Source organism: Sceloporus occidentalis, unplaced genomic scaffold, assembly GCF_023333645.1.
Source record: "Sceloporus occidentalis isolate IW3139 unplaced genomic scaffold, rSceOcc1.0.p SCAF_1, whole genome shotgun sequence".
NCBI classification, from domain to species: Eukaryota; Metazoa; Chordata; class Lepidosauria; order Squamata; family Phrynosomatidae; genus Sceloporus; species Sceloporus occidentalis.
In genome coordinates this window covers 122040233-122056877 of record NW_028316981.1, presented here as the reverse complement: position 1 = coordinate 122056877, position 16645 = coordinate 122040233, and the positions used below count along the sequence as shown (strand labels likewise).

The 16645-nt window shown below is 41.7% G+C and overlaps 1 protein-coding gene and 1 pseudogene across 3 annotated transcripts in view; one reads left to right on the top strand and one right to left on the bottom strand.

Annotated features, from left to right (window-relative positions):
• Nucleotides 1-4283, top strand: part of LOC149322066 (phosphoinositide 3-kinase regulatory subunit 5-like) — a 71830-nt gene extending 67547 nt beyond the window's left edge. For all 3 annotated transcript variants that reach the window (XM_089534035.1, XM_089534041.1, XM_089534048.1), the window contains one exon: nt 1539-4283. In XM_089534035.1, coding sequence (XP_089390161.1) covers nt 1539-1686 — 148 coding nt within the window. In that variant the 3' untranslated portion in view covers nt 1687-4283. The remainder of the gene's footprint in view (nt 1-1538) is intronic.
• Nucleotides 4284-10202: 5919 nt separating this feature from the next.
• Nucleotides 10203-10946, bottom strand: LOC149322065 (tetraspanin-3 pseudogene; annotated as a pseudogene).
• Nucleotides 10947-16645: the final 5699 nt, after the last annotated feature.

The following is a 16645-nucleotide window of genomic DNA, read 5'->3' as shown; positions in this document are numbered from 1 at the left end:
ATTATTATTGTGACTCTGCCATAGGGTTTTCTTGGCATGTTTTGTTCAGAGTGGGTTTGACTTTGCCTTTCTCTGAGGCTGAGAGAGAGTGCTCATAGTCAGCCAGTGGGTTTTCATGGTTGAGTAGGGATTTGAACCCTGATTTCCAGAGTAGTAGTCCAGTGCTCAAATCACACTAGCTCTCTCAGGCAGCTGTTTAGCCAGTCTGAATATACCAAAGGCACCAGATGGCCTGGTTAGTACCTGGAAGGAACCACAAGGGTATACAAGGTGCTATAGGCTATAAGAGTATTCCTTACTTACAAAACCCTGTGAAAGTGTTGCTGTAGATAAGCGTCAGCTAAAAGGCATGTAACACAAATGTGTGGATACAGGGACCTGGGATCTAATTTTCAGGTTGAAACGCCCAACATTGGCAAGCACGTTTTGTAATTTTGCCTGATTACAGGTACATTTTATACTAAACAATAAAAATACAGAATACGTTGTATTAAAATCACAACCCCCAGCAGCTGCAGCAGGAAACGATCTGACTATCATCAAAACAAAGTCAAAATAATGAAAGAAGTACTGTAAAAGTAGTCTATGCACTGGTAACTTCTCGATTAGACTACAATGCACTACACTAGGGCTGCCCTTAAAGATGACTCAGAAATTGCATTTAGTGCAAAATCACTGGACGTCCATACAGCCATCATATAACACTAGTTCTGAAGAAATTGCAGTGGCTGCCAATATGTTTCTGGTCTGAATACAAGGTGCTGGTAATAGCATTTAAAGCCCTAAATGGCTTGGGACCTTGATGTTCATGGGAGTGCTTCTCTCTATATATGCTTGCCCCAGGAGTTGAGATAAATTGGAGAGGCCCTCCTTTGTATCCCATAAGAAGTGGAAATACATTGTGGGAGGACAACTGGAAGGCACTACATTAAGAGCAAACTGTGTCTAGATATGTGAGAAGATACAGGATAATACAATGCTCTAAAAAGAAAATGCATATCTGCCAAGCACGATGTGTACAAAAACAGGTGTAGGGCACAGTCAGGGCAAGAACAAATTACAACCTCCATCCAATATCATCCAGTCAATCTTGAATATGAACTCTTACAAGCACAGGATGTACTTAGGTATACTTAAAACTCCTCGCCATGTGTTCAGTGTAGCTTGCTACCATGTAAGTGTGCATAGGATAGATTGCAGACAGTCCTATTATTCATGGGAGGGCTTAACTATAGTAACTGCCTTAACAATATTTTTCTGTGCGCTTGTTCATTTAGTACTCTTCTGATAACTCTTGAGGAGGCTTAACTATATAGGGTCCTTTGTGGTACTGACTGTTTTGGGAGGACTCAGCCCCTTCTAGCCTAGCCTTTGGCAGGTAGGCTCAAGCCTCGCCTGCCCTAGTCCCATTCCAGAGTCCATGTGCAGATATTTAAATGTAACATCTGCAAATTTTTTGGGTTCAGTTTGTTTCTGCTTTGGTTCTGAATGAGTTACATTGGTATGACTTTGATTTTGGAGTCTTGTTGTTTCAACAGGTGTGAGGTCTCTGCCTGCTACAAACCTAAGATCAGCGAACCCTCCATTGGAAGAAAAGCCACTTTGTTTTCCCCTTCCCAAGAGCCCTCTGATTTCTGCTCTCTTCTATGTTTGCCCATTGCCACCTTCAGTGGAGCATTGCCTTAGAGAACACAGAGGAGATGGACTCTGTGAACCACATCAAGTTCTTCCCAGTGCAGATCAGTGTTGATATCAGACACCTCATGGATAAAGACTAGCTGCCAAAAGAGAGAAATCGGGGTAACTGTGGATGAGTCATGCCCCTTCCCTAGTTTAGGTGGCCTGGATTCAACAAGATAATGGGCAGGTAAGCCCTCCCAGATCTGGAAAATGAGGACTTGGCACTTGGGGGATGAAAGGACTTTTCTTATAAGGGAAAATAATGCCCAGTGTCCCTCTCTGTGCCCCCCCCCCCCCCCGCATGAACATTGTGGGAGTAAAGGTGGGGGAGAGAGAGCAGATATTAGAATAAAGGCGATGTGGAAAACATCTGAACAGTGGGAAAGGGGTAGAAGGAGGAGCTAACTGGCCAGTTTGTGCTAAAATGCTAAGAGACTTCGTGTAGGGAATGGAGATAAATCAGCACATTCTTTTCACCTTTTAAAAAAGGATGTGTTTGACGTGAGTAGTAACATCTCATCCCACAAACTAATCCAAAATGTGAGAGTCTCTCTGTGTTCATTTCTTTTAAAAATACAGTCAGAATTTAATCCAGTTTTTGACTTCATGGTTTGCTACCATTCAGAAATTTCAGCTTGTACTCCAGCTTTTTTAAAATTTTGATAAAACAATGTGAAGGGCGTTCATTTATATTCAGAGTCATAGCAAGCAGAGTTTATATTATGGGTTGAGAAGGGAAAGGCAACAAGGTGGACCAAGCACTCTGTTTGTCCCATTCTCTACCAATTCCTTGCCTGCATGCACTGACTGAAATGGAAGGGCAGATTGGAATAGCGAATGACAAGGATCCCATCTCAGTGGGATGGCAGTTATAATTGGCAATAAATATTAGACAACCCGTAGTGTTTTTCTGTATTAAAGGGAAAAACACTGAAAAATAAAACACTATGACCTGTGTTGTGCTGGTGGGTGGGTGCCTGGCCTGTCTCATTGGTGCTTCTGTTGTGTGTGGCTTTTTAAACTGCACTGTGATACTGAGTTGTCATGCCAAATGAATATCTGGAAAATATGATGCACTTCTGCTTTGGCAGGAATTATTCCAAGGCAATCTATGTTTTTTGTTCTGTGGATGTAAAATAATAACCTGAAGCTCCCTCTTCTACTCAAGAGAAAGATAATACATTGAGTCCAGATTGCTGCAGCCTCCATGAGTAACCACAGGCTAATCAGCAGGGCTCATATCCTATAAGCCAGAGGTGGGAGAGGAACATTGGGCCCTCTAGATGTTTTGCACTCCAGGTTTCATAGTCTCAAACCATCAACCATGCTAAGTGGAGCTGTTGGGAGCTGAAGTCCAAAATATCTGAATAATCAAATGTTCCCATCCTATCGCTGACAGGCCCTAATAAGGACCAGATCCAATTGTAGCAATATCACAAAGCCATCCACAGTGCAATTGTAGTGCAATTAATCTGGCCCTGGATGTTTATTTGTCTATGCAAATTGTGTAAATTACCACAGATGAATGAAGGGTGTTTTCTGCTTTTAAGTCCCACCTATTAGAGCAAAACAAGTAGATCTGTATCAAGAAACTATTGTAGAATTTATGAATGAATGCTGTAAATATCAGCTAAAGAAGCCTCTATATAGAACTCAGAGAGAACAATTGTAGCTTCCTTTGCACTATACTGAGGATATATATTGTTTCTGAAGGAATCCAATAAACAAAATCTGTCTAAGAAATCTAGATAGCACTGAAGGTCATTTTAATCACCATTTTACTTGAATTAAGCTGTTTATTAAAAGCTTTTAAATATTATAGTAGAATATGATGTTTACTTGTTTTTAGGGAAGAATATGCACCTAAAGAACTTACTATTCAGGGTGGGCAGGACTGACCAAGGAGTATTTGAAATTCCTGTTTGGGAATCTGCAGTGAGTTAGTTTGTTCAAAATATACACATACATACACATCACTGTATTAATCAAGTAATAGTTCCCAATCCCTTTCTTCTGGAAAAAGAGAGAAAAACTTGAAATCTCACTTGATTTAGCATGATTCAAAGGTCAAATGCAATGCAGCTTACTCAAAATATCTACAGGAAAGAAACTAGTCACACATTTCTCCCCAGAAAAACTAACTTTGTTTTACACACAAGCCAGGGGATACCACAAAGTGTTGACTTAATAACTGTATGAGTAAGTGTGAATCCCTTTGCTTTACTTCCTCAGCCAGCAAAACCTAATTGTCTCTGGTCTGAATTGAAATCTTACACCCTTCTTCTCTCTCAGGGCTATCCTTATGCCCAATACAAGTAACCTGGCTGTAAAGTAATTTGCAACATGAGGCACTGTGGATTTCAGATTGCTGTATGTAAGATTTTGGGGAGTGGGGAATGTACACACTGTATTTCTGCATCTTCCCCACTTCTCCCCCTGCAAATATCAGTGTAATTTTGTGTCTTGGAGCATTTTCATAGCATGTACAAAAGCTGCCTTGGGGAGTTAAACTGTACATATTTAGCCATGTAAATTTCCATCTCATAATTTTATTAAATATTGTTAAGAAAGGTTTTAATTGAAATTGTAAAATTATTTGTATAATAAAGAAGCATTTTCTTAAGTCACGTTTCCATATGTTTGTTTAAAACATACACACAGAGAGAGTGGGTTATCTTGTATGGTGGCTTTCCTAGTTGCCTTGTCCCTCTTGAGTGGTTTAATACTTGGATGGAACCTTGGATCTGCTTTCCCCCCATGTTTCACTTGGAAACATACCACATGGCTCACTCACAAGAATACACCAATAAGCTGGCAGCAGGGAGCCAATGTGGCTTAGTCATTTGAGGGATGGACTACAACTCTGGAGACCAGGGTTCAAATCCCAGCTTGGCCATGAAACCCACTAGGTGACCTTGGATAGGTCACATGCTCTCCACCTTAGGGAATGGGAATGGCAAACCTCTGAACAAATCTTCCCAAGAAAACTGCATGATAGGTTCACCTTAGGGTCACCATAAGTTGGAAATAACTTGAAGGCACACAACAACAGCAAATAAATTGGCATCACTGCTGCCTTGCCTGTTGAAAAGCACGTCTATGATGTTCCTTTACTGCAAGGTTGGGTAACTGCACAGAGGGCCAATTTTCAAGCCTGAATCAGTGTGGTATGGTGATTTGAGCTTTGGACTATGATTCTGGAGACCAGGGTTCGAATCCTCATTCAGCTATGGAAACCCTCTGGGTGACCTTGGGCAAGTCACTGTCTCCACCTCAGAGGAACACAAAGGCAAGCCCCTTCTAAGTATATCTTGCCAAGAAAACTGCATAGTAGTGCTGCCGTAAGGTCACGATAAGTCAGAAACAACTTGAAAGCATACAACAACAAGAACAAGCATCCTCCCAGGGGGTCCACACTGACAATGTTCCAGGCACCTGTGACATCTGGTTTTGATTTACCTTAATTTTACATTTTTTCCCATGTGCGGGCTGTGAATGGGAGAATAAGCTAAACTACCACATTTTGATGAGTTTTAATGATTTGGGGGCATCCCTCCCAAATTAATTTCTATGGGAGTCTGGAAAAGAAAAGATTGGGGGTCACAGCCAATTTTCTTCACCTGTAATATGTCACTAATGTGGCACATTTCTGCTTTCATGTTAAGACACAAGTAGATGGGGAAAGGTTGCTACAAAACACATAGCTCTTAAATGTAAGAAGGACTGTATCACACGGGGAAAATCGGCGGTTTAAACAGCCAAAATTGTGTGAAAATTGCACAATCACAATATTTTCACACGATTTCCTGATTAAAGTGCCATTATCCTGAGAATAAACAGCAACGAATCATTCGGGAAATCCCATGAATGATTTGTTGTTGGTTATTGCCTGTTTATTCCTGGGATAATGGCTCTTTAATCACAATGTGTGTGAAAATGTAGATCGCAATTGTGTGTTTTTCACATGATTTTCGCTGGTTAAATCCCCAGTTTTCCTGATGTGATACAGTCCAGTGTCATGTCATTATGAAGTGGTTGGGCTAGGACTAGGGAAAGAAAGGTTCAAACCCCCATTCAACCATGAAGATCTCTAACACTGAGTCAGTTACAGTACTATGCATGGCCTAACCTACTGCACAGGATTGTTGTGAGGATAAAATAAAATGCAGTTGAGAAAACAATGGATGCCACCTAGACATCCTTGGAATAAAGATTTGATGCAGACTCAGAATCAGAGTTGGAAAGTCTACTCAGCCCAACTCCTTGCCAGTGCAGGAATCTACAACTAAACCTTTCCCAAGACTTTCCCATCTGATCTCTGTTTAAAGAGCTCCAACAAAGGTGTATCCACCACCTTCTGAGTTAATTTATTCAACTGTCAATTGCTCTTACAGTCAGGAAATTCTTCATAATATTTGGTTGGAATCCCCTTTCTTATATACTGTATCCATTGATTTGGCCATTGTTCCATTCCCTAGATACAGTATTTAAAGCTGGCTATTGCTTCTCTTCTTATAACACTGAATTAATCTTTCATCATAAGGCCCATTACTATCTTGATTGCTGCTTTCTGGACATCTTTCAGTTTATTGATATTCCTCTTAAGTTGTGGTACCCAGATAATGGATACAATATTCTAAGTGAAGCAGATTAGAATAGTGCTATTATTTCCCTAGATCTAAATGCTGTTGAAACAACCTAGACTTTTTGCTGTGGCATCACAGTCAGGACTCGTGTTTAGCTTGTGGTCTGCTATGACCCCTAGATCCTCTTCACACAAACAAATGTCAAGCTGGTTGTCACATTTGTGCATCTGATTTTTCCTGCCTTAAATATAATCCCTTACATTTATCCCTATTGAAATTAATTTTGTTAGTTCTGGCCCAGACCTCCAATCTGTCAAGATTGTTTGGAATTTTGTATCTGTCCTCTGGGGCATTAGCTACCTCTTCTGACTTGGTGTAACCTGGAGATTTGATAAGCATGATTTCTATTCCAATATTCAAGACATTTATAAAGATATTGAATATCAATGGATCCAGGACAGAACCCTGTGGAACCCCACTAATCACTTCTCTCCAGGATGAAGAGAAACCATTGGTGAACACACTTATTTTGCTCTATCAACAAGCTACAAATCCATCTAAATTTACCATCTGGTCTACAAGGAGGTCACATGGTACAATGTCAAAAGCTTTACTGAAATCAGGATGCATGGCATCCACAGTATTCTCCTCATCTACCACCAACCTTGTAACACTATCAAAAGAGAAAGAGAGAGAGCGAGCAACATTAATCTGACATGCTTTTTTTGTGAGAAACCTCACCTTGCTGCTAGTAATCCTATCAATATTTTATAAGTATTCACAGATGGGCTGTTTAATGATCTTTCCTAGAACCTTTTCTGTTATCAGTGTCCAGCTGACCTGCTGGTAGTTGTTACATGTGAAAGTAACAGATACAGATTACAATGAAATTTGATCACAACTCTTCCAGTGGGTTTAGCCACCCATCCGCCCACTTTAATACTTTATTCCCTTGACCATGATTATTGTGTAATTCTGCTGTTAATTATTGTCGCTGATAGAGTTAGTTTTTAATTGGATCTATTACTGATATTGTTGTTGTATTTTATTGACTGCATTGTATGTATTTTATTAGGTTGTAATCCTGCCTCGATCAGAAGGGAGAGGTGGGAAATATAAATAAATTATTTATTATTATTATTATTATTTACAACTACTACAGACTATTTATCTGTTTCACATAGTAATAGGGATAGTTGAGAATTTGGGTTTTTAATAAACACTTCCCAAAATATACAGAAAATGCAAATGTGGGAGAAAGTGAGATTGACTGACTAAGGGCTCAAAAAGTCAGGCCAAAATAAAGCTTCCTTGGGTCACTTTGGAGGTATGCTGTTTAAATTATGCATGTGTCCTATAAGAGGCCAGAAGCCACACCAAAGCCAAGCTCCAGTTCTAAGGACTGCAGCACAGCTTTGGCACAGCTTCTGGCCTCTTAAGGGGTTGTGTGTGTGTGTGTCATTTAAACAGCATACCTCCAAAGTGACCTGAAGCATCTTTATTTTGGCCTGTCTGTTCGGGCCCTTAGTCTTTTCCATGCTGGCAGTGGCTGTACCTGTTGAATTTGAGTGGCCCAGATGGGTGAGAATTGGGTTTGTTCTTTTGATAAAAACTTTCTTGTCACATTTGATTTTTTAAAAAATATTAAAATTAAAAGTGAGAGAAAGCAAAACAGATTCTCCGTTCAGTGAAGTTAAAAAAGAGAACAGATTATAATATGTTCATTATATAGCAGACTCTTCTGTATCTGGACTATTCTTACTTGTGTCTTATGAGTTCATATATAACTGGTAAAAACAGGCGAGGTTATTCATTACTTAAAAGCTCAGAGACTTGAGTATTATTATCTTACATAAACTATGATAATATATCCTACGTGTAATTTTTCCAAAAGCATTGAATAGATTTTTTTTTTAATTCTGTGATCAAAGGAATCTCTAGTCTCCCCTCTGGGCTTAAAAGGCTTATCCAAATTAAGCAGCTGTATATTTCTCAGGTCTACTAAAGACCTCTGGAAAACCCAGGTTCTCAGAAATGACTGGAGCCTTTTGTTATGATAAAGTATTCAAACTGCTTTATGCTATCCTCAATTATCCTACGTAGCAGGTAGCTGGAACAAGGCTTACTTGTGGCTGGATTTTAACCTCTCTCTCTCTCTGTGTGTGTGTGTGTGTGTGTGTGTGTGTGTGTGTATGTCTGCACATGCATGCTATTCAAGTTGCCTGTTGATTTATGGTGACCCCATCAACTTCATAGAGTTTTCTTAGGCAAGGTATTTTCCAATTCCTTTTTTTTTAAAAATATAGCCTACAGCACTTAATATCTATTAGCAGTCTTACATCCAAGTAAAAACCACAGCTGACCCTGCTTAGCTTCCAAGATCAGATGGGATCTGGTACCTTTAGGGTATTTAAGATGAGTGAACACATGACTTAGTACCTCACAAATCTGGCACATTACATTGATTTTCAGAGATGTCCCTACTTTGTACAAAGGACACCACCAATATCTTGATCAACAATGAAGCTTGGCCTTATCAAGGAAGCTGATCTCTGAGATATAGAAGCCATTTGTTGCTTGAGTCCTTATGTAATGTGTCCATTATTTTGGTTGTTGTTGTTGTTGTTGTTGTTGTTGTTGTGTGCCTTCAAGTTGTTTCTGACTTATGGTGAGCCTACCACAGGGTTTTCTTGGCAAGATTTATTCACAGGAAGTTTGCCATTACCTTTCTTGTACCCCTGTAAAAAGACATAAATGAGATCCAGAGAAAAGGGGTAGGGGTGGGGGGTTGCCTACCTTAGGAAGCAAATTTGGAGTGCCATCATTAAAGGAAAGCAAACTGACAATTTTTTTGGAGATGTAGTGATTTTGGAACCATGTTACATTTTCTGACTCTGGCACTAGATTTCCACAGGCCACAATATTTGCCATTCTCTGCTGCCTGGTGAGACATTTGGTTTTTTAAAACCCAGGTATTGAGTTGCAGTCTGACTGGAATCTCTTATTAGGAATCCCCACCCCACCTGTAGCTGAGTCAACACTGTAAGATCCACTGTTTCTCCTCTTCATAAGGAAATTGTTTTTTGTTTTGTTTTTTAATTTGGAGGGAGATGTACAGAAGATTTATTTAATCAGGTTTTCTATTTACATTTCACTTTCACATACTATTTTGCTACTCTGTGATAACAATCCACTCAACACATGAACAGCCTCTTCATAGAAAAAAAAGGAAAAAGGAAATATTCATTATAGAACAGTAGTGCTTACATTATACTTCTGAAAAGCCAGCTTGTGCTTTTAACACATTAAGTTTGGAAGATTTGTTCATTTCAATTTAAGAAGGTCAAGCACTCATGTGATTCTAAAATTTTGTTTAGTAGTCATTTTTGTAGTGTTCTGGACTTGGTTTTAATGCTTTCTTTTAATAAAAGACAAATGCTGGTGAAAGACAAGGAGCAAAAACAACAACAACCCCAAAACAAAAACAGAAACAAAACAAAATGAAAAAAGGTTTGCAAAGGTACCCAACTTCCCTCATGTAATCCTGGCCAAATATTCTACCCAGTGAAGAGGTAAAGGATGCCTCATGTATATATCAAATCAGTAAAATGGCTAGCAAAAATCTGCCACTAGCTTACATTGTCTCTTGGTAAATGATTTCAAAACTAGCATTTACCTGGTTACTAACATGTACAGATATGTGGGAATCTTGCTAAAATAGTCTGGGGGAAGGGGAACGGGATGGGGGTGCCACAGTAAAAAGGGGATATTGAAAGCCGAGCCTTTGCCCATCACCAGTGTATGTGCGTAGCTGTCCCAGTTTACAAAAGGTGTGCTTTTGCCAAGCCAAAGTTGGCAAAAAGACTGCTGCAGCTGAGCCAGCCAAGACACCTTCCAACATAGAGAAAATGGAATTCAAGCTTAGGTTTGCAGCTTCTATGCATAGGTTCCTCCAGTGTTGAGTAACTCATAAGCAGGATCCTGACTCCTCCGGCACAGCACAATGCAGGCACACAACATACCCAGCAGCTGAATGCCCGTGCTACCCAGATAACGTAGTTCATGATTTCTTGCAGCTTCTTTACAACCAAAGCCTCACATCTCTCAGCATAAAGATCTGTGGGACGAGTCAAGCTTCCCGTACAATTGCTGATAGTAGCTTTACAACAGGGGCACACTGTGGCTTTTGGTTTCTTTGAACCAGTTTGTCATCTCCCAATCACTGTAGTTGTGGATTCCACAGCAGTGCAGCTGCTTCTGGACGTACAGTAATCAATTGCACGGCTTGCAGCATCCAGGTTAGTCCCATTGTATGTGTCATACACTTTCTTGATCGACTTCAAACTCCACCTTTGCTCTGTAGATATAACCGAGGACTACCACCACAACTTCAGTAATAAAAACCAACAGGAGGATGATCACAAACGTAGCAAGACCACAGCGGCTTTCCCGGATTGTGGCACAGCAGCCAATCAGACCTATGATGAAGAGAAGTGTGCCCACTGCAATGATAACCACGGCAGAGATCAGTGTATAGACATCTTCAAAGAAGTGATCATAGTGATCATAGGTGATGAAGACGTAGGCACCAATATAGCACAAGATGCCTGCTGCTGCCCAGAAGATAAGGTTGAGGAAGACGAGGACAGTCTTGGAAGAGGTGATCCCGCACTGCCCCATGGCCCTTACCGGCGCTCCAGCCTCAGCCTTGTCATCGCTGCGGCTGCTCTGCCCCTAGAATGGCGGCCTCCTCGCCCTTCGGCCCAGCCCCAGTTCCTCGTGAGCCCAGCTCCTGCTCCTCTGCCACCACCAAGCCAGCTGATAAGGAAATGGTTTTTGAGTTCCATGTTAACATTTGCAGATGAATTGATTTTTTTTTAAATTGAAAGTCCCTTGTGTTTTTCAGCTGTGGATACTACATGCTCCAGTTACCACCTGTTGGGCACATAATGATTTCTTTCTGATAAGTGTACCTCCCTTCAGACATTTGAACACTAGGAAGACTAGACAACACGGCACAAACTTCCTTTTCTTATAAGCAAATAGAAATCTGATATATCATTGAAAGAGACTTTGTAATCCTAAACAATTGGGCCATTCAGACTTCCTTTTACCCCGGATCAGATCCCGGATTAACCATGGGAAGTTCATATTGGCCCCGATCATTTCACAAGCGAAAATGAGGCTTTCACACCCGTTTAGGGGCAAATGCCCCTTGGTGCAGGTCTTTTGAAAGTGGGGTAAAATCTGTATTATTTTTTTTAAAAAACAGGTCCGGCGAATATGAACTTGTCCTCGATCATGATCGGGGCAAGTTCAGGGGAGGGATTTAGGTCAGAGGGAGGGCAGAGGGCGGAACATGCCTCCCCTTCATTGGGGTGATGGAGGAGGAGGAAGAAAAGGAAGGAGCCAGGGGAAAGAAGGGTGCTTTGGAGGGCAGCATCAGAAGGAGGAGGAGGAGGAGAAGGAAGTAGCTGGGGGAAAGAAGTGTGCCATGGAGGGCAGCATCGGAAGGAGGAGGGGGAGGAGGGGAAGGAAGGAGCCAGGGGAAAGAAGGGTGCCATGGAGGGCAGCATCGGAAGGAGGAGGGGGAGGAGGGGAAGGAAGGAGCCAGGGGAAAGAAGGGTGCCATGGAGGGCAGCATTGGGAGGAGGAGGAGAAGAAGGGAGGAGCAGGGGGAAAGAAGGGGGCCATGAAGGGCAGCATCGGAAGGAGGAGGAGGAGAAGGAGAAGGAAGGAGCAGAATAAGGGTCAAGTTCAGGGTAGGGCAGAGGGAGGGCACAGAATAGCTTTCTCTCTCTTTTTTTAATTTTTGACACACTATGTGCATGCTTTTTGCTACAGAGTGATACATATAGATAGAATGTGTTCTGTTTTTCACACTGGTCATAAACCAGCAATTGTTGGCTCTGGCTGAATATAGTGTTAAGGTACATGTGCCAATGTTGGTTAATTTCAATGACTGTGACTGTCTCATCATAGCCTTTTCAAGATAAGAGGCTTCAAAAATGGTTTACCATTGCCTTCATCTGTGCAGAACTAGCTCCTTTAGAGTTAGGTATGGTGTCACTGCCTTTGTCTGCCCATGATCCTCTGCCTGTGTCTTTCTCTCTCACACACCCCACTGCTGCTGCCTAGACATTTAGTTCTGCTCCTTGTCAAAAGCCTCTCTGATGTCGCACCACCATAGCATTTTGCCTCATAGCAGCACACAATCCAATCACCATGGAAAGATAGTGGCAAGGTGGGAAAATATAATGCTGAGAAAAGTGGTGTGTGTGTGTGTGTGTGTGTGTGTGATAATGCTGAGGAAAGTGAAAAGTAATAGGAAAAGAAGGAGACCACACTATAGGGGGACTGATTCAGTTGAGCAAGCCATTGCCTGAGCTGAGCAAGGCAGCTGATGGCTGGTGCTCTTGGAGGTCTGTCATTCCATTCATAAGGTAGCCATAAGTCAAAGCCGACTTGAAGGCAAATAACAACAACCGTGGCTGAGTTTTGCTGAACTGTGTCCTTCCTTCATTTATACAAAGGTTCTAACCACTGTACAGTTATGGCTTATTGCAGGTTTCCATGTGATCACTGACACAAAAACAAATGGTGGTGATCATGTTTCTTTACTCTCCTTTTCAGCTTTTTCTTTCATGATGCTATTCGCTGACACTCTGACCCTGACAGGCTTTTAGAAACTGACTACCAGAGCTTTTATTATTGTGCTGTTTGCTGATCTTAACGTTTTAATGCATTTATTTTAATTGGTTTTAATTTTATGGGTAATTTAATTGCATTTTAATAATAATTTGTGTATGGTTTTATTGATGACTTTGTTTTAACTGTTTAAGTACTGTAAACTGCCTTGAATCCAAGTATTTTAGAAAAGATGAGACTGTGAAACTGATGTTATAATAAATAAATAAACATAAATAAATAAATAGAAAGATAGATGATGCCCTATCAGTCCTATCACCTTCTGAAAGCTTGAAATGCTTACCTGTTTGTTCATAGGCAGAATTCAAACTGCTGATTATGACCTACATAGCTAAGATCCAGACTGTCTGAACGGCCCTATCTCCCTAAATGAGCCTGCCCAAGCTTGAAGATCTGTGAGGAATGCTTTTTCTTGCTGCACCACTATCACAATCACATTTGGGGAGGACATGGAAAAGAGCCTTCTCAGTGGCTGCTCTGCTCCCAAGTTACTGAGCGCCCTTCCCTGGGAGGTCCATGTAAAGATCTTTTCATTTAGAGACGCATTTGGTATTTAATATTTTGCAGCAGATGGAGCTATTAATGTGTGTGTGTGTTTCCATTTTATTGTGTTTTAAATCTTTAAAAAATGCTTTTAGCTTGTATTTTAAACTTGTTTTTTAAACAGAAATCTGATTTAATTATATTTTTACTTTTGTATTAATGGATTTTCAATTGTAAGTGACTGTAAGCTGCTTTGAATCTCATGCTGGGAGAAAGGTGGGATATTAAATAATTAAATATTCAGCCAAGCGGACAAGGTAGAGTGCCAATTCTGAAGCGTAGCCTGTGGCTTTCTAACTGGTTCCTCAGTAAAAGCTGTGAGCAACACACTGAATGAGGACTAAATTAGTGATATATTGTTGTATGCAAGGTATTTAAGGCCTGGTATGCACCGCCTGCAAAAGGCGGGCTGGAGCTGCCTCTCTTTGCTGCGCAGCAACCAAATGGCATGGTACCACTGTGCAGCAAAAAAGGAGTGCTTAGAAGAAGCTCCTGTTTGCTGCACAGCTGCGATGTCACCAATGCGTGCAACGTGTGGGCAGGGCCATGCAATCATGGCGCCCCCATACATACTAGGGTTAGGGAGCGTGCGGTTGGTGCATGCTCCCTGATCCTAACATCACCGGAAGCACGGTGCATTTGGGCGGTCTGTACCGCACCTAAGATTGTTTTTTAAAGAGACAGGCTTCAAAGGCAATGGCAGCTCCTTCTCCCTTTGTGAATGGGAGTGGGTTTCTACATCTATCCAGAACTGGTTGGGAGGAGTTTGTCTGCTTTGTACAGTGAGTTTAATCTGCTATGTTCTTGTTTACTCTTTGCATTATTTATTGTTACAATTCTGTATAGTTAAAAAAAAACTTTTATGTTATCATATGCTTCAGAAGAGGCTGTTTTATGGCCCTTGTATTATCCAGGTTTCATGGACCACCCTTTTTCTGGCCTATCCAATAAGTCTTCAGAAGCAGTAATTCACCTTTTAGATAGGATGCAAGTAGGGTTGCCATACGTCAGGACCTCCAAACCGGGAAAAATGTAGGACAACATTTTCAAATGTAGGACACTTTTTTTGTGTCCTACATTTGAATAGGAGCCTCGCTGAGGGGAGGCTTTCCCTTCTGGCCTGGGCCCCGGCCTTGCCGCAGCAGCGGCGGCGGACCCCAAGCGGGGAGGGAATCCTCCCTTCAGGAAGGCTTTCCCTTGCGGCTTGGGCCCCGGCCTCGCCGCGGTGGCGGCGGACCCCAAGCGGGGAGGGAATCCTCCCTTCAGGTAGGCTTTCCCTCGTGACCTGGGCGGCGGAGCCCAAGTGGGGAGGGAATCCTCCCCTCAGCCCGGGGGCGGGGGAAATCCCAGGGGTGGGGGCAAACCAGGGCGGGACCTGTGGACCCGCCCAAAACCAGGAAAGTCCTGCCCACAGGCGGGATATGGCAACCCTAGATGCAAGGCTCCCCTGCTTTGTTGAAACTCAAGAAAAAACAACAACCTGTTTTTCAAAACTGGATGTGACCTTCCAGCCATTTCTGGTTTTTAGTTTTTTGGCTCTCCACATGACCATCCCATTCCCTGAAAGTCTCAGGGAATGACACTGACTCAGAGATCTGCTGCAGTTGCTTTGTTGTTGCTGTTGTTGTGTGCCTCCAAGTCATTTTTAACTAATGGTAACCCTAAGTCAAACCTATCATAGGGTTTTCTTGGCAAGTTGCCATTGCTATCCTCTGAGGCTGAGAGAGACTGTGACTTGACAAGGTCCCCCAGCAGGGAATCAAACCCTAATTGCTAGAGTTCTTGTCCAGTGCTTAAATCACTACACCACATTGGTTCTCACTGCAGTTGCCATCCCTGCTTTAAAGCAAAAACTATGGTTGGAACTATACCCTGAAAACTAGGAAATTCAGACCCCTTTGCAAACTCACGCAAGGGCAGTCTCCCAGGTACCTCTCAGTTGCTTCTCTTGTCTTGAATATCTTGGCTTTACTTCTTGCCTGGAAGAGAGAACTGTATATCACACGCAGTCTATTCTGAGGTCCCTAAAGAGCTTTCTGTCTCAGATCTGGCAATGACAAAATCATGTCTTCGGCTTCAGGACACAAATGTTTTGAGCTAGCCCATCTCTAAATCTCCAAGCAGTTGAATTTGGAGAGACTCTTTCAGGAGATGTAGACTGGAAATATGTTTGCGTTATTGGAGGGTATCCGCCCATGTGGTGAAATCTTCGCAGTGCTTTTACTGCTTGCAGCATCCAGTCTTCTGCTTAAATTATTGCCTTGATCTTTGTTTAGCTTTCAAGATTGCACATAGAAAGAAGACGGTAAGGGTTGGGGAGGGAAAAGCAGTCAGTATAAACACATTTACGTATGGAACAGAAACTAAAAATATAAGACAATAATATCATGAAATCTGAAGAACAGCAAATAAAACACAAGGTTTGAAATAGGATGCACTGAATTTCAGCACTTAAATGTTTCCATGTGGATATATAAGGTGCTATGTACATAATTGCTATGAATTCCATTTTGGAGGGGGGGGCGGTAACACAGCCTTGCTATAGTACTACAGAATATTTACTTTTATTACCTTCATCATCCATATAGTTTATCAACCATATAGAATAATGGTTCAGTTGCACCTGAACCCTGTGGAGCTAAGGGGATCCTCCATTTTTGGAATGAGACCCTTTCATGGATTAGTTAAATTATAAGGCAATTATAAATTCTGAGCTACTTTATTAACTCTCTAATCCAGTGGTTCTCAACCTTCCTAATGCTGCGACCCTTTAATACAGTTCCTCATGTTGTGGTGACCCCCAACCATACAATTATTTTCATTGCTACATGCAAATATGTGTTTTCCGATGGTCTTAAGAGACCCCTGTGAAAGGATTGTTCGACCCCCAAAGGGATCCCAACCCACAGGTTGAGAACCACTGCTCTAATCTTTGCTGTGAGCAATACAGGATCTCCACATATACAGTTAATTTCTATAATGCTAGGTGCTGCTTGAGTTGCAATATCAAGGGCATGGTAGTCAGAAGAGGGCCTGTCAATCAGAGTGGATAACCAGATCCTGGTGGACTGCCTTAGCAGAAAAAGTAACCTCCCATGCTTGGTTGGATAGCAAGGAAGTATCAGAGG